Source organism: Oryzias latipes, chromosome 14, assembly GCF_053564925.1.
Source record: "Oryzias latipes strain Hd-rR chromosome 14, Olatipes_Hd-rR_3.1".
NCBI classification, from domain to species: Eukaryota; Metazoa; Chordata; class Actinopteri; order Beloniformes; family Adrianichthyidae; genus Oryzias; species Oryzias latipes.
The window spans coordinates 23,884,226-23,902,035 of record NC_136250.1 but is presented as its reverse complement, the minus strand read 5'-3'; the positions used below and the strand labels follow the sequence as shown (position 1 = coordinate 23,902,035).

At 45.6% G+C, this 17,810-nt stretch overlaps 1 protein-coding gene across 4 annotated transcripts; it reads left to right on the top strand.

Moving 5' to 3' along the window:
• The first annotated feature begins 1,754 nt into the window (after nucleotides 1–1,754).
• On the top strand, nucleotides 1,755–17,810 carry prdm15 (PR domain containing 15). 4 transcript variants are annotated; one of them, XM_078930806.1, is made up of 24 exons: nucleotides 1,755–2,199; nucleotides 2,746–2,785; nucleotides 2,957–3,050; nucleotides 5,933–6,086; nucleotides 6,170–6,322; nucleotides 6,404–6,512; nucleotides 6,589–6,672; nucleotides 6,814–7,011; nucleotides 7,366–7,572; nucleotides 7,646–7,740; nucleotides 7,835–7,922; nucleotides 8,025–8,192; nucleotides 8,908–9,002; nucleotides 10,146–10,277; nucleotides 10,405–10,545; nucleotides 11,606–11,769; nucleotides 11,879–11,958; nucleotides 12,047–12,166; nucleotides 12,268–12,399; nucleotides 12,475–12,558; nucleotides 14,071–14,249; nucleotides 14,323–14,403; nucleotides 14,727–14,948; nucleotides 16,845–17,810. In XM_078930806.1, exons 2-24 carry the CDS (start codon nucleotides 2,752–2,754, stop codon nucleotides 17,376–17,378), a joined length of 3,348 nt encoding a protein of 1,115 aa, XP_078786932.1. In that variant the 5' UTR covers nucleotides 1,755–2,199; nucleotides 2,746–2,751; the 3' UTR covers nucleotides 17,379–17,810. The 4 variants fall into 4 exon arrangements, with proteins under 4 accessions (XP_078786932.1, XP_023818450.1, XP_023818449.1 ...); XM_023962682.2 differs by having other exon boundaries at nucleotides 1,760–2,199; nucleotides 6,586–6,672; XM_023962681.2 differs by lacking the exon at nucleotides 1,755–2,199 and having other exon boundaries at nucleotides 2,228–2,785.

Below are 17,810 nucleotides of genomic sequence, written 5' to 3'. Positions count from 1 at the left end.
CCAACACCTGCCTTTCTCTGCAACTGTGATCAGATTAGTTGAACATAGAAAAGCATGTGTTGTAGGATGAGTGTGTGTGTGCTGAAACCGGTGTGTCTGAGCTCGCACGGTGCAGGAAAGGAGGGGGAAGGAGTGCGTGTGGGGTGCATACACATGCAGTCAGTCGCCTTTTTTGGAGTTTAGACCAAAAAAAGGAATAAAGAAAGTTTTGCTTAAAGAAATGAGACTTTTTTTTTTTTTTTTTTTTTGGCTTAACCCACTCTGAGGGTTCGAACGGGGAAGTGAACCCCGAAGGAAGATTAGTCTTCGGCCCTGGAGAAGATCTCCCCTCTCACAGAAAACATACAAAGTGAATGATCCTTTATTTAATTTATTTCAATTTTATAAAAGATCCTTCACTTTGTACATGTCTTCCCTGCGAGGAGTCTTTTTCATATAATTCCCAGACAAAAGTGCTCAATACGACTGGCTGATAGATCCATTATTGAGCACCTGCTCATTTGAGCTCTGCTGAGGAGGATCAGTTCATTGAAATCACGTCAGACTCCACCCTGAGGATGAGGTCTACAGCACAGACACACCCTGGACTCTGCTGGGTGTGGAGAGGGAGCATCCACTCATGTATGCTTCCAGTATACGTCCTATCTTTGGGAGATGTTCTGCTGTTGCCACTTTGAAAACAAAGAACAGAGCTGGGCTCAGTATTGAGCATGACTTGAGAGTTGCAGTAAGAAACCTGCAACCTCGTTCTGAAAGATGTGTAGCACAAAGCAGGCGCATTGCAACCATTAACACAATTTTGTGTTGCTTTTGGCACATTGGTTTAATGTTATTGTTCTTGCCAAAGGAATGATCCTTTATTTAAAATCTATCTAGTCTCTAGCAGCAAGAAAGTTTAAGATTTTGATATGGAATTAAAGTTGAACATATTTAACTTAATTTGTCTCCGTTTTTTCTGTGGTGTGGGGGGTGAACATTTTTCCTCCTCCAAATGGGGGAGACAGAGAAAAAGTTTGAGGACCTCTGATGTAGGCTATTGATCTGGTGGTCAGAACTCCCTCTAGTGGCTGCCTTCAAGAACTGCTGAGGATTTGTTCTTGCTTTGTTTGGGAGTAAGATGTTAACAGTTCCACGAAGGTATACCTGTGAAAAGCAACCTGCTACATTTTCCTCCTAGTTCTGGTGTCTGTCATCCAAAGATGAGCTGTATGGAGTGCTGCATGTCTTAAATTGAGATGTTTTCACACCATAACACAGGTCATCTCCGTAAATGTGACCAGAGGACTCGACCTTGTTTACTTCGTTGAGGATTAGACACATTTGGTACATGTAAGACTTCCACTTTCTCCTAACAGTCACAACTAACATGTAACATGTAACAAGTTTATTTCAAATCAAATCAACATTTACCTGGAAAAAGAAAATATAAGTCAATACATGACTTGGAAAATAAGATTTGAAAGGGGAATGGAAGAAGCGAAAGCTTATAAAAATCCAAACCCCCACTCAACAACAGTCATAACAACAAAACAATGAAATTAAACATTTGACATAATAACTAGGATGCATTTTTAAAGTACCAGTATTCCAAATGAACAATTGCCCGTGTCCTGTTTGTCATTCAGCATGTCCTCCAGTGGTGGGAAAATCCAGCCCTGAAAGGCCGTCGTTTGCCTGTTTTCCAGATACCATGACCCTACTGACGGCCGATTACCTGCATCAGGTGTATCAAGCCAATGAGAACGTGACAGAACACAGTATGCTGGAAAACAGGAATGTGGCCCTTGGTCTCCACCCGTTTCAAACCGTTCTAAGAAACTATAAAAGTTTACGACTGCTTTAACATCCTCTGAAAATTCTCATTCAGTAGTGTTGGGTAATCTAATAGGAAAAGTAATGTTAGATTCCTTTCATGCTTTTGGAAGTTTTTGAGAGGAATTAACTTTTAATGTTTTTTTCTGCAATTATTTTTATTTTTATACTTTTTTAAATATTTTTCAAACAAATGTGTCTATCCTTTTTTTTGCATTTTGTAGTAGTCAATTTTTCTAGGCAGGTTTTGGTTTATTTTTAAGAATGCTATTTGACTACATTTCCCATAATGCCGTTGAGAATATGCTCTTCCGGTCCTGCGCCGTTCCTGGAGCGGATTGGAACCCGGAGTCAGGACTCGCTAAATGAACGGTGTTTTGAGAAAAGGTAACGTGTTTTTTCGGCATTATTCTTTGGACTTGTCGCTCGGCACGCACGCTGTTTCACCGCGAATGCGCAGGCGCAGTGGCTGGCTCTCCGCGCTTTTCGCCGAGCGGCCGCCACTGCTCGGCGCTGGCCGCCGAAAAGCATCGACTCCGGTTTGGGTGTTTGCGTCTCCGGTCCAGCCGCCATGCCGACTGTTCTTTGTTACATTTGAGTGTGGCGGAATCGCTCAGATCGGAGTTAAAACCCGGCTAGAGTTTGGGATCCGCTGAGTTTCTGGATCCCGGCCGCTCCTGAAGCGCGTCTGTCGATGAAAAGCAGCGCCTGCTGTCAGGAAAGCCCGCCGAGCCGCGGCAGTCCGGCTGATGCGTTCAGGTGGAACTGAAGAGTTTCCCGTCATGCACATCTTCCTACAGCCACGTTCTGAAGCACTCCCGCAAGAAGTCCCTTTATGAAAAGCAGCCAGCAGAGTTTAGGGCGAGCTGGACCTGCTGTCAGCGCACGCTTTGTTAGCTGGTAAAGGCTCCATGTTCCTTCTTCTCCATGCAGGTGGAGATGATGGCTGAGCAGACACCAGATGAGTTCATCTGTGAGTATCAATCCGTTTCTCCCCCCAATTCATCTGCCAATCCAAACATCAGAGGTTCCAGTGATCAGTCTGTTAATGCCAGTCATGCTTTTAAAGAATGTAGGCAGTCAAAACTTTAACGCCTGCTTAACATTTAAAGGACTTTTATCAAAAGTATGTCTCACTGCACAGGGTGTGAGGACTGTGGTCAGTACCATGACTCTGAGTGTCCAGAGTTGGGACCTCTTGTGACCGTAGAAGACTCCTTCGTGCTCAGCCGGGCTCGGTGAGTACCACAAAAATACCTCCAAAAAAAGAACCGTTTCCAAACTTAGAACACCTCCACCCCACCAGGTGAGAAGATTCTCTCATCTATGCAGGAGCATTTCATGATCTCACCAACACTGTACACATTCACACGCTACACACAGCATACATACACGTGGTATGCACTTGCATAGTACTAACAAACGCTTGGTACAAATACACGTCACACATTCACATGGTACACATATTTACAGTACACCCACACAGTGTACATTTGGTACACACGCAATGTACACACATACGGTGCACAGACTGACCATATACATACAAACATTAAACGTGCTCACAGTACATACATAGAAGACACGGTACAAACAAACCCATGGTACAACTACGCATGGTACACCTTCACCGTATACATTTAGTAGACGCTCGTACAGGACGAACATACATACCAAACAAATAGACGTTACACAATAACATGGTACACATACTTAAGTTGAACCCGAATTGCTTCCCTACCCCTACGGCTTCTCCTTACCCCTACATTTATTTCTCCAATTGGAGGGATATGAAAAAAAAATAATGCCTCTAAAAATGGGTGTTACTACCTACCGCTTAATGACCGCGACAGACTGACGACCTGTCCAGGGTGTCCCCTGCCTTCGCCTGTCATTGGCCGGGATAGGTTCCGGCAGCGACGTGACTCTGTAAGGGACGAAACGGAGGAAGATGAATGAACACCGCTTGATGACGTCAATAGCCGCCGGTCAACTACATTAGCGCGAAGCTGCTCTGGCTCAGAAATCGATAACAGCATCAGTTTTTTATTTTAAAAAGTCACCGAAAACAAACACTTAACATTTAATTGTAAACTTGTGTGCTTCAGAGCACACCCACGCAAAGAAATGCATCTCCTCTCTGCGCCACAGTGTCAAGCGGATTACCCTACAGGCAGAGGGATAGTCAACCCTAAGTCGCTACGGCTCCCCCTTAAAAAAAGCCCTTTCAGACACCACTACAGCTTCAAATACCCCTACAACTGGAGTCATAGGGAGGAGCCAGAGGGGTAGGAAAGCAATTTGGATTCGACCTTAGTGTATACACACACCTACACAGTGTACAGATGGTATACACTCACACACTGTACACAGACGGTGCAAAGACACACACAGAGAAATACTCATTGTACACAAACCCATGGTATACACACATGGTGCACAAAACCAACACTAACGCACGGTACAGATACACACTCAGAATACATATACGACACATTCACACACTGTACACATAGTACACACATGGTAAACAGAAACACAGTACATGTACTTACACACATGTTACATGCAAACCTAGTACACTCACATCGTACATGTCCGCTGTACACATAATATGCATTCAAGCGGTATACACACTGCACACATTAAAACAGTTGATTCACACATGTTACACATGTCTTGTACACTTATGCACTATACAATCACACTCAGTAAACACACACTGTACATACACTTGATATGCATTCCGATGTAAACATACACATTGAAACAGTACATTCAAACACTTAACACTAGTCATGGTACACTCAGACATGGTACACATAAATACAGTGCACACACACTGTAAACACACTGGACATGCATTCTAATGCTAAACATACACAGAATACACTTGCACAGTGTACACACACGTAATGTACACACACACACCCTGCAAACACGCACATACACCTGATAAACATCCTCACAGTACACATTCCTGTGTTACTGCGTACTAATCGATAGTTGGTGAATTCATTGGCGTTTCTTATAACTAGTCCATCATTAGGATGCTCGTATTTTTATTTTGGTGATTGTTACTTCATCACAACAATACTTTCTGGTGATGAGTCTGTCACAGTGGTAACGTCTGTTCTGAGGCCACATTTATATCAGATAAGCAGCAAAATTAAGCATGTGGGTGAAAATGTGGAGAAACGTCTCCCTCATTCTTGTTGAATGGATTCGATGGTTGAAGTCTGAAGAACAAGACATATTTGCAATTTAAATCTTTCCTCGGAACAGAGCGTCAACTCTGAATGGTAGAGTCCAGATGTTAAGTGTGATGTGAGGCATCCAGTGTGTGTCTGTGTAGGATTTCTACAACTTCCATTCCTAGAGTCAAGAAAGCTGCGGTCCAGTTTAATTTTGTAAATACTGTACAGACGAACTAAAGGTAAATCTCGGTTCCAGCCTGAAATAAAAAACTTGTATTTACAGATACTTTTCTCAGATGTCCAACAGTTGAAGCTTGAGGAGGCTTTAAGCTTTTAATTACAAAAAAAAAACATTTGTAGCAAACTCTACCTGCCTCTGTTGAAGTTGTCACCCAAAGTGAGGTAAATACCCCAAGACCTGAGCTTTTTTGTGTTTTACAGGTTAGTTCTGATGCAAAGTCTGGGATTGAGTCCATAGTTCTAAGACCTGTTCACTAATGGAAGTGTCCAGCTGTGAGCTCCATCAGGAAATGAACACAGTTCAGTAAAAGTCATGACCTTTTGGATAAACTGTTGGACTTTGTGTCCATGTTTGCACATTTGGCTCTTAGCGAATTTCCATCGAAGCTTGTTCATTTACTCTTTTGGCGGTCATGGTGCAGAGGTAGAGCGGTCGACCTCTGATCGAATAGTCGCAGGTTCAGTTCTCGCCCTACCTGCCCATCTGTTGAAAGTGTCCTTGGGCAAGAACCGCACATTGCTCCTGGTGGTTGGAGGTTGGTCCAGTGTTGGTCAGCGGGGCCGCCCTCAGTGTGTGAATGTGTGTGAGAGTGGGACGGTACAGTGCTTTGGAGCCTCTAAGACGGTAGCAAAGCACTATATATGTATACGCCATTTACCTTTTGCCATTTGTTGTGGGTCAGGTCTTCTTTACCCAACAGCCTTGAGATCAGAGAGGTGGCGAATGGAGAGGAAGGGGTGTTTGTTCTCCGACGGCTGGTCAAACGGACTCGCTTTGGGCCTTTTGAGGCCAAGAGGGTTTCCAGCGTGGAAAAGGAAGGAGCTTTTCCTCTGAAGGTGCAGCCTGATGCTTTTCGGCCACAGAGACCTGTGCTGCTAACAGTGTGGTTGCTAACTGAAGCCTTTCTTCCAATGAGCAGGTTTTTCTGAAGGAGGGCATGGTGCTGTGTTTCGACTGCAGCAGTGAGGAGGACTGCAACTGGATGATGCTGGTGCGACCTGCCACCGACCACAGGCACCAGAACCTGACCGCCTACCAGCAGGACGATGACGTTTACTTCAACACCTCCCAGGTATACTCGGCGCAGGCCCCAGCTGAAGTGTGAGCTGCCGTTGGCGGTGGCTTTTGGCTCTCATGCATTTGCGTTTTCCAGGATGTGCTGCCGGGAACAGAGCTGAGGGTCTGGTATGGAGCTTTCTACGCCAAGAAGATGGAAAAACCCATGTTGAAGCCTCCGCTTCCGTCACTGATGTCTCCCCCAGGTAAAACGCCGAACCGAGTCATCACCGGCAGTCGCCATGACAACATGTTTATCGTTTCCGTTTCCTGTTTAAGCAGACGTAGTGCCTTCGTCTACTAAAATAGAGCCCTCAGAAATTATTGAGTCCAATATGGCTCCGGTGATTGAAAACAAGAATTTGGGTAAGTTTATAGTTGTTTTTGCATCATCTGTTGTCTATAACCTTTATTTTATTTTTATTTTTTACAGTTTTCACTTGTTTATCCTCTGCAGACAGTAAATCAAAGTGCCACGGCTCACGCTTCACTTCTGTTGATTTACAGACAACACCGTGAGTCCTGTCAGCGACAAGACGGTAACCGTGCTTCCCATGGAAGCGCTTTTGCACCAGGAGGAGGACCCGCCAGTTCCCGAAGGGGGGAGCGGCGCCCCTCAGCCGTGCCGTAAGAGCGGCCCAAGCCGAGGGAAGAGAGCCAGGGCTCGGCGGCTAGGGCCTTCAGCTGCAGCAAACAGAGTCAGAGGTTAGAAATGAGAAACAGAAGCTACATTTACTCCTGTACTTCGGAATACATCAGCACAGTCATGGCTAAGACTTCCACAGTCTTAGCCATGACTGTGCTGATGTATGCTGAACTTGTCTATGGCTACAGTCATCCCACTTCCAGTGAAAAGTCTGTTTCGAGCTTCCACGTTCAAAACTTGCAGGTTTTTACAACTCTGAAGGTCACTAAACAGCAATTTCCGTCAGATTTTAGTGTTAGAGCTAAACAGTTTTACCTGAAGGTGGACCTTCTGATCCTTCATATTGTTTGCCGCTGCGTTCGGATCCATCCTAGCTTTTTTTTCTTCCTGATGCTGGGTCTGTCTTTGTGTAGATGCGAGGCCCCCGGCGGAAGGGTCAGCGCCCAGGCCCCGAGAGGCGGCGGCGGCAGACGGCAGGAGCCTGCTGAGCTCGGCGGCGGACGGCGCGGTTGTCCCGAAGAGGCACAAAACGCGGGAGCACAAACGGGTTTACCGCTGCTCCCTGTGCAGCAAGATCTTCCAGAACAGCAGCAACCTCAACCGGCACATCCGCTCTCACGGTTGGTGCCGGCGCAGCGCGGTTGGCTCCGTCGCTTCCAAATGGAGAACACTGAACTTCTCCTTGTTGTCCAGGTGATAAGCTGTTCAAGTGTGACGAATGCGATAAGTTATTCAGCCGTAAGGAGAGTCTGAAGCAGCACATCTCCTACAAGCACAGCAAGAATGTGGTGAGTGAGCCTCCCAATGGCTGCCTGAAGACTTCCTTCCTCCAAATCACGTCTTCGTTTATTTATTTATTTGTTTTTTTTTGATTTCTGACAGCCTGACAAAGAGTACAGGTACAAATGCAACACCTGCGAGAAATCCTTCCGGCTCGAGAACGCTTTGAAGTTCCACAACTGCCGCACAGGTGCACAAACGTCTCCTCAGATTAGTTTTCTTCCACACCTTGGAGGCGCCTTCCTGACGGTCGCCATGGAACCCGCTCTAATGTGCCTGACTTTATCTCTAGATGACAAGACGTTCCAGTGTGACATCTGCTCGCGGTTCTTCTCCACCAACAGCAACCTCTCCAAGCACAAGAAGAAGCACGGCGAGAAGCTCTACTCCTGCGAAATCTGCAACAAAATGTTCTACCGCAAAGACGTGATGCAGGAGCACCACAGGAGACACAGCGTGGGTGAGTCCCGCTGATGCTCAACAGAATTCCCATGCGTGAGTTAAAGGCTTCTATTCAATGAAAGTCCCACTCCAGTCATCCTTTGATCTATTGTCAAAGCGTTCCCAGTGGTCTTTTATTTATGATTATGCCGGTTTTTTTTTAGCCAAAATCAGAAAAGCCTGTCGTTTTCTAGAACACAGTTTCTGAAGAGTGGCAGGAGTTCATTAGAAATTCACCCCTGAGTTCTGGGCATGATTTTTGGCGCCTCTCTGTTTTCTGTTAATGCGTGCTCTCTCTCACGCTAGCTTACAGCCCTCACACCCCCAACATAAAATTATCGGTGCAAACAAAAATGGCGAGCAATCCTCGCCGTACAGTTTAGATCCAGATTCTGGCTCCTATGAGGAAAACAAAGACTTTTTGGCTGTAAGTGGATGCATTAAAATGATGCGGAGCAGGGAGCTTGTGACTCACCCGTTAAATGCCCTACATAACACATACGATCTTTTTCAGACTGCATTTTCCATCTGCTCCTCATTCACAATGATTTGAATAAAGAAATACTCAGAAATGAGCTTGATACTCTAAATAGATCATCAGAAAACTGCCACAAAAAACACGATTTTCCCAGGAGTGGGTCTTTAATTCATTGTCACAGGCAGGCGATTTTCTTAACCGTTCACGGGCGAAGTCTTTTAGTCAAATTTTAGTCAAAAGTATCTCTTGTGGACAGGACCAAAGCATATGAAGAGAGAAGAGCTGGACACCAATGGAGAAGAAGGGACAAAGTACAGAAAGGAGCCGTCTCCATGTCCCATCTGCGGCAAGGTAAAGTCCTGCGCGAGCAGCGGGTGACCCAGCACCGTTCAAGGCCCGCCTCCTCTCCCCTCTACCCCTCTGATGTCAGCTCACACTGCAGTCTGAGAGCAGATCATTCCTGTCGCTGCTGTCGGCGCTTTGATATAAGTGAGACCCCGATAGATGAGACGAGACGCTCAGGATGAGTTGGAAAAATGAACTACAGCTGCCAAAAAAAAACCAAGGTTGTGTCCATGTTTGGATGGGCACACTTCCAGTGCATTCTGCAGACACGGAGGCTGTGTGCTGCGTTGGAACGTGGCGTTTTACTCTCCGTTCATGCAAGCATCCCTCTGCACTCGAGGTCTCTTCTGTGGAGAGCGTTAGGGCGAGTTCAGGTGGGCACAAGTCTGATGAACAAGAAGAAAGCCTTAAACTCATTGAAGTCATATGCGAACTGGACTGAGTGACTCCTCCCCCCTGGGTTTTAAACAGGAAGTACCCACCCGCTGGCTCCAAGAAGCCAAAATCCCATAGACTTGTACAGAAAAATAAAGTTATTACTCAGTCATCCTACTGGTCAGAAACATGTCTAACATGTTCTTGATAAACTTTTCATGATGTTTTCTCAACGTATAAATTGACCAATCAGATGTCTCATAAAAAGTAGGTGATCTCCCATTGAAAATTCGAAACGTTCAACAGATTCTCCAGAGTGGTGGGGGGTGTGGCTTTCCAAGAAGCTCACACCTGAATGGTCAGAGTGGTTGCCATAGAAACGTGGACTCAGACAGATCACTGCTTGCCAACGATTTCTGGCTCAGAGTAATACATTGGTGACTGAATTGGCTTCATCTTGTATGGATAACGTCACATCACTCAGTCCAGTTCTCTTATATAGTTAATGCTTAAATTCCATATAGAAAACTGATCAAATAGAAAATTGATCAATTTTTATTTTTTTGGGTTGCAAAACACAGGAACCTGTGTGCTTCTGTTTCTACAAAACAGGTTTAAGATGTTGGGAACTCCCGGGAAAGGAACATGAGTGTCGAATGCAGGAACGTTTGCTGTTTGAGAAAACTTCGAGGAAATGTCCACACATTACCTACAGAGTGGTTTTTTCAGCCATCTGTTGACACAGCCTTTGAAATGCACACCTCCTCCGCACAGGTGTTCTCCTGCAGGAGCAACATGAACAAGCATCTGTTGACCCACGGCGACAAGAAATACACTTGCGAGATCTGCGGCAGGAAGTTTTTCCGCGTGGACGTCCTCAGAGACCACATTCACGTGCACTTCAAGGTGAGGCCGTCGTCTTCTGTGGGTCGTCATTTGGAAGAGAAACGGAGGAGGCGGGTGTTCCAGGCAGCCTGCAAGCGCCTACCTTCAGCATCCGCCCAACAGTGATAGGATGGTGTTCTGTCTGCAGGACATCGCTTTAATGGATGAGCAGGAAAGAGAAGATTTCATCAAGAAGATCGGCATCTCCGCTGACGACAGCGACGAAACCGATGAGGACGAAGATGAAGACGACCCTGAACACCACAAGTACAACTGTAAAAAGTGTCAGGTGAGTCATTCTGCCTTTGCAGCATATTTTAAGTTCTTTTAATGATATTTCCTATCATTTTTATGCTGATGATATTCAGCTTTATGTGAGTTTTAAACCCCAGGATGTTTTTAAAATACAGATTTTACGCAGGTGTCTGGATTCAGTCAAGAGTTGGATGAATAAGGACTTTCTCTAACTAAATGAAGCCAAAGCTGAGGTCTTAGTCTGTGTTCCTAAAGTTACCTTCCCCAGATAGTCCAGTGGGTTGCTCCACTTGCTTCCTTTATCAAACCCTCTGTCATGTCATGAACCTCGGGGTAACCCTCGACCCGGTTTTATCCCTTGACTCTCATGTCGGGCCACTTGTTCGCTCTTGTTTTTATCATCTTAAAAACATTGCAAAACTGAGTCCAATTGTGTCTCCGTCTGAGATGGAGATGCTCACCCACGCTTTTATATTTTCTCGTCTGGATGATTGCAACTCCATCTTTACATGTTTTAGCAAAAAATCTTTAGAACGGCTCCAGGTTGGCCAGAATTCTGCGGAAAGGCTTTTAACCAATTTTAAACTCCCAGTTTTAACACACACAGCTCTTAATTTCCAAGCACCGGTCTGTGTAAAAGACCTTGTGCAGCTGTCCACTCTCAGCAGGTCCCTGAGATCATGTGACCAGGGTCTGCTGGTTGTTAGGAGAACACGGTTAAAAACTAAAGTCGATGGAGCCTTTTTTGCAGCAGTGGCTCCATCGCTCTGGAACTCCCTTCGTCTCAGCCTCAGATCTGCAGACTCAGTGTTTCCTTTTAAAGAGCAGCTAAAAAGCCATCTTTTTAAAATGGCTTTGTCATAACTCTTTTTATATTCTGTTTTACCGTGTTTTGCTGTGAAGCATTTTGTGATTTTTATCTTGAAGGCGCTATAGAAATAAAGTTTATGGTTATTATTTTATTCTGCCTGAGCTGGTTCTTGCTGCACTGTGGTCATGTGACGGGAGCTGCCAGATGAGGGCAGTCCTCCCCAGATGTTCGGATTACAGCAGCAGAAATGCAGACACTCATTTTTGTACGTTTTTCTCTTTAGTTATCATTTGCTAAGGGTAAAGAATATCTGAAGCACATTATGGAGCAACACAAAGAGAAAGGCTACGGCTGTGCCATCTGCAACCGCCATTTTGCCCTGAAGGCCACGTACAACGCACATCTGGTCATCCACAGAGAGCAACTGCCAGACCCTGCAGTGCAAAAGTAAGACGCAAACACATGCAAGAACTCGTGGTTTTGATCTGGTGCCTAAAGAGAACATGCCGTGTTTGGCATCCTTGCGTTGACTGCCACCATCTGTGATCTCCTAAAGGTACATCCACCCATGTGAGATCTGTGGAAGAATCTTCAACAGTATCGGGAACCTGGAAAGGCACAAGATCATCCACACAGGTGAGATCTGCCAGCGTCTGTCGGGAAATGTCTTCGACGGGGATTATCTTGGTGTGGCTGACGGTTGATGGATGTGCTTTAAACCCAGGAGTGAAGAGTCACGGCTGCGAACAATGCGGCAAATCATTCGCGAGGAAGGACATGCTGAAGGAGCACCTCAGGGTTCACGACGACAACAGGGACTACCTGTGTGCAGAGTGCGGTAAAGGTGAGCGTCCACCGTTATTGCTTTTTTTTTTTTTATGTCACTGTGTAAAGAGCTCAGAAGACACGGAGCAGCCAGTGTTTCTTGACACTTCTCCCTCTCAGGCATGAAGACCAAGCATGCTCTGAGGCACCACATGAAGCTTCACAAGGGCATCAAAGAGTACGAGTGCAAAGAATGCAACCGCAAGTTTGCCCAAAAGGTCAACATGTTGAAACACTACAAGAGACACACAGGTGACTTCAAGGACCTGCACATTTTATGGTGTTGATCCCTGCGTTGGCATCTGAGGTCTGCTCCTATGCTTAAAGGGATCAAAGACTTCATGTGCGAGTTGTGTGGAAAGACGTTCAGTGAGAGGACCACTCTGGAGACGCACAAACTCATCCACACAGGTGAGGGGCTCGTGTTCTGAAGCTAGACTCGTGCTGGATCTACGCTTCCTGTACAGCACAGGTGTCCAACTCCAGCTCCAGTGTCCTGCCTGTTGTCCCGCTAAGCCAGTGCTTCTCAAATGCCATGCCAGGGGGGTGCACGGTAGTGGCGGTTTTAGGCACAGGTAATACGGGCAATTGTCAGGTGCGCAGATTTAACGTGGGGGCGGTGGTGACACAGTGCTTGGAAAAAAATCTGCCCCACTATTCGGTTCCTATTGTCTGTTAAATCACAGAGTTTGTAACAGCCTGAAACCTGTGAATCCCCGTCCCTGCAGTTGCTCCCGTCTCCTGTCACACGCGTGTGTCAAAACAAAAGGGGAGGGGCAGTGGGCTCAGGCTGCCAGGTGGAACGGGGCACATAGAGAGCTGCAAGCGGTGCCTGTTGCGCAACACCAGAATCATCACGTGCCTTTAGATTCCTCAGCTCATGCTAATAATATCATTCTTTATGAACTATTGTAGACATTTTGATGATGTGTCTTTATTTTCCATAAATGTATTCTTTGTCTGCCTGTGGTTTAGTTGGTGTCAGTTTTTGACAGAAAGACAGCAGGTAATGCAGGAAAACAGCTGCACTTTATGAGATCATAAATAAATAATCCATCATTTAGAAAAAAATCCAGAACAATGTTTTCTACCTATTTCTTCAGACTAAAAACATAAAATATATTGGTGCTGCTGTGTTAATGTTTCAGGTCAATTTACATTTAATATTATTTATTGATTGAATTATTTTTCTCAGCATCAAATGGTTCAGTTGGTCAAAATGTTTCTAGTTTAAATAAGGAATGATAGATTTTTATTTTTATTTCAGACACTTTAAGATACTTTCCTGTTTTAGACTTTAACTGGGTTGCTGTGTGACAAAATAAAGTTAATATATGTTGAACGTGGATTACATTGATTTTTTTTCTTTTGTTATTGTTAAACGATACAATTCTAGGTATACTTACACAATTTTTATAGAGACTAACCAAATATGTTGTCACCATGCGAGTGTGTGGGGTGGGGGTTATGGGGGGGCGCAAAAAATGTTCTTTTTCCTAGGGGGGCCTGGCAAAAAATAATTGAGAAGCACTACACTAAGCGATCGACAGTTGTGTTTCTGTTGACTAGGAAATTGCGCAAACTGGATTTGTAACATTGAATTTGTCTAACGGAAACACGGCAGTTTAAAAAAAACTTTTAGCAAAGGTTTTGTGCTTGGAGGACGGGGCTTTTGAGGTGAATCGAAATTTAAATATTTAGCAACACTGCAATGGAAACCATTATTTTCTAGTTAGATGAATTGGATAGCGATTGTTTCTGTTTGCTCATTTATTGATTTTAAGGTGGAATTCACCACCTCAATATTATTTAGGAACGTCTAAAGCAGAAGTGTGATTTCTGAGTAAACATCTGTGTCTTCTCTTCCCTCATTTGAAGTAGAGCTCTGGAGAGTTGAACTTTTCCTCACTTTTTCTGCTGCAGTTGGAAAAACGTGGAAATGTGAGACGTGCGATAAGAAGTACCTGACAGAGTACATGCTGCAGAAGCACGTCCACCTGACCCACGAGAAGGTGGAGGCCCAGTCCTGCCACCTGTGTGGGACCAAGGTGTCCACCCGCGCCTCCATGAACCGACACCTGCGGCGCAAACACCCCGACTCGGTGAGAGAGCGGATGGCACGCCGCAGCCCCGCTGGAGCCGCAGAGCTGATGTCATTCCTTCTTGTGCCTGCAGGCGGCGTCTTTGAGGAGCGACGACTTTGATGATCTCCAGGAGAACTCTGCAGTCAGTAATTCTTCTGTCAGTCATGTTCAGGTGAGACCTCCTTTTTGTGAAGTCTGCATGCGATTTGCTCAGAGTCCCTGCTGGAGTTTTTATCCTGGTCTGGCTGTAGTTTGCAGGGAGCATGCACTCCAACCTGCTCTTCTCAGACCTGAAAGCATTCCAGACTAAGGAATTCCGATCATTTCAACTGGTTTAGCGTCATTTAGCCTGAATGAACCACAATGAGAGGAAAACCTCTGAAGCTCTAAACTAAATTCTTGGTTATTTACGTCTTAAACTATGAATTCCAGCAACATGACAACAGGGGGTGGGGCTTTTAGTTTCCCTTTTATCTGAAATGAATTCCTCTGCAGTCCACGCTGTCCCTGGAAAAGGACGGGATGTCCCTGGATCGGCCTGCGCGACCTTCCCGGCAGCCCAAGAGGAAGCAGCGAGCCGTAGCCGAGCCGGAGCTCTCCGACACCGACGACTACGGGGACTTCAGTGAGGCGAGGCAGGAGCCCGTCGCCGAGTTCAACACCGTCATCGTCGGGGATGAGACGGAGACGGACTCTGCCGTGCAGAGCATCCAGCAGGTGCTCACGCTTTCAGCAGCAAAAACAAAACGCATGCTCCCCCTGTACAGCAAGAAAGGCTTTGAACGGGGCTGAAGAAGAGCAGAAACGACGACAGCTTCATGTAAAAACTCATTTACACTGCCAAAGGCAGACGGGCCTTCTGAGGTTGTGATAAACTCAGGGCTAAAGACACCGGACCACAGACAGACGAGCATCACACAACGAAAAACTGACTCCACTCCAGACAGAAATACACACTACTGATGTCAGGAGGTGACTAAACTCTGGAATTATGAACAATATGAACCACAAGAAGCAGCTGTGGAAATGAAACTGAAGGCTGGAATGAACAGGGAAGAAAAGACCAATCTAATCACTTTAAGCTGTAAGCACACGGGGAGGAAGGTTCACCTGACTGAAGCAGAAGATAATAGAAACTGCTGTAAATGATTCCAAAATCCTTGATAATGGATTGTTAGATGATCCGAGTTTGAGGTTCAATCCATTAAGGCAGGTCTTTTCATGGATTTAAAGTCAGAACGTTGAGTTGCAGGAGACAAACAGTCAGATAAACTCTAATGTGGTCCTGTACACTAAACTCGTCTTTCCACAACAGCATCCAAGAATTTTTACAAGTCTTTGTTTACTTTTCATGTTTTTTTTCTGCACAAACTTAAAATGAATGAATAAATAATGAATATTTATTTTTAAAGCACTTTACAGCACTAGGGTATCTAATGGGGTTAACAACAAAAAGAGAATAATAATTGAGAACAGAAATTTAAAAAGAACAGCATAAATCTACAAATGGGAACAAATTCCATGAAAAACTGAAATATATTAAATAAAAAGGGGGAAAGAAAGTTAGATGCCACCAACTGTTATAAAGGTATTAAAAGACCCTTTTCAATGGAAATGGTGTTTTTGGAGTATTTCTTTATTCAAATCATTATGAATTTGGGAGTAAATGCTGTTTGAAAACGAGTGTTTTTGTGATGTAGAAAATATGCTGTATGGGCCCCCAGCTCCCTGTTCTGCTCCATTCTGATGGATCCACCTGCAGACAAATAGATCCATAAATGTTTTTGTTTTCCTCGTCTGAGCTGGAATCTGGATCCAAACTGTACGGCTGGATAGCCCCAAAATAGCTTTTACCATTTTAGTTGCTCTAGTAATGTTAGTTTGGGGGGGGTGAGGGGCTGTAAGCTAGCAGGAGAGAGCGTTAACATAGAGCTTTCAGCAACGGGGAGGGGAATGGTGGCGGGGTTGCTGCGCACCAACAGTCCCGTCCCCAACTCAAAGGTGAATTTCTAATGAACTCCTGCCGTTCGGCAGAAACTATGTTCTAAGAAAAATGGCAATTTCTTTTAATTTTTTTTGCTAAAAAAACGGCATAAACATACTAGAAGACCACTGGGAACGAAAATGGATCAAGGTGATCAGAGTGGGGCTTTAAACTGATATTTAAAACTGTCCGTCTTAATATAATTGAATTTCAAACACTGGAGGAGCTGACATACAAGAGTAAAAATAACCTGCATAAATTCATCTTTAGTAGTAGTTTAGTAGTAGGGAGCCGGTTTAGCTCGTGCTGGTTTGCGGCGCCTTCCGTCCGTGAAACCAGAGTTCGACTCCGGCTGCTCCCTGTTCCCTTCTCTACTTCTGTGCCGGTCCCAAGCCCGGTTGCTTTGAGAGGGTTGCGTCAGGAAGGGCTTCCGGCGTAAAACATTGCCAAGTTTACCATGCGACTGTGGCAACGCTGTGGCAACCCCTGATGGGAAAAGCCGAAAGAGAAACAGTAGTAGTTTAGTAGTAGATTAGATATAATAATCTGAATTTTTTTCCGTGCGTTTCTTCTCTCTCCATCAGTAAATGTTCAGTCTCTGTGGTTGACCTGGATAACTCTCATTTCAGGTGGTCGTCCTGGCTGACCCGAACACTCCATCAGCCCCCTCCCCCAACAGCTCTGTAGGGCTGACCAACATTACGGTGACTCCCATCACCAGCCACGCCCCCGCCCAGTTCACCAGCCTGCAGCCTGTCGCCGTGGGTCATCTTACCGCCAGCGACCGCCCCCTCACGCTGGACAACTCCATCCTCACCGTCACCTTCGACGCCGTCAGCGGCTCCGCCGTGCTCCACAACCGCCCGGCCGAGCTCGTGCACGAGGCCGTGGGCTCCGCCGGCGGGGCCCCGCAGTCTGTCGCCCATTTCATCAATCTCACCACTCTGGTCAATCCCATGAGCCACCAGATGGAGGCCCCGACTCTGGCTTGGAGGCCCGTACCGCCGGCCGAGGGCAGCCAGGTTACACAGGTGGTGGAGGGGGCCCAGGGTGAGAGCCAGGAGTGCCAGAGCCAGGGCGGTGAGCAAGGGCGGGGCAGCCAGGGGCAGCCATCGCCCCTGCAGCAGCAGAGTGGCTCTGCTCAGCAGATGTTTAGCTACTGAGAGACTGTGGGCTGCTGGTCACCCCACAGTCTCTGACACCATTATAAACTGGAGGAGATTTTTCTCAGACAGAACAAAACTATTTTTCACCCTGATGCCTCACCAACCTCATGGAAACCAGTTCTTTTTGGTTTGTTTTTATACATAATTCTATATAAATATTGACAAAGTTGCGGTCTTGCATACGTTTGAAAGAAGAAAAACCCTGATTTAGCACCGACAATAGAAACCAAAGCAACAGGCTAAACTTTCAAATGCCTTAGCAGCCTTTTAGAACACGTTTTCCACGGAGAACCCGAACAGAACCAGGAGGAACTCCATGAAACTCAGCCCACCTCCACCGGGGTTACTGATCAAACCCTTTTTTTGAATCATGTATGCTGTAATTATTGCTGGTCTGAGCTCAAAAGAACCTTTTTATTTAAAAACAAA

Excerpts from the sequence above, each read along its gene's own strand:
- prdm15 (XM_023962680.2), top strand. The coding sequence starts at position 2,740 with ATGCAGGTGGAGATGATGGCTGAGCAGACACCAGATGAGTTCATCT. Across the intron at positions 10,546-11,605 it reads ACAACTGTAAAAAGTGTCAG|TTATCATTTGCTAAGGGTAA; the intron begins GTGAGTCATTCT and ends TTTTCTCTTTAG. Across the intron at positions 11,959-12,046 it reads GCACAAGATCATCCACACAG|GAGTGAAGAGTCACGGCTGC; the intron begins GTGAGATCTGCC and ends CTTTAAACCCAG.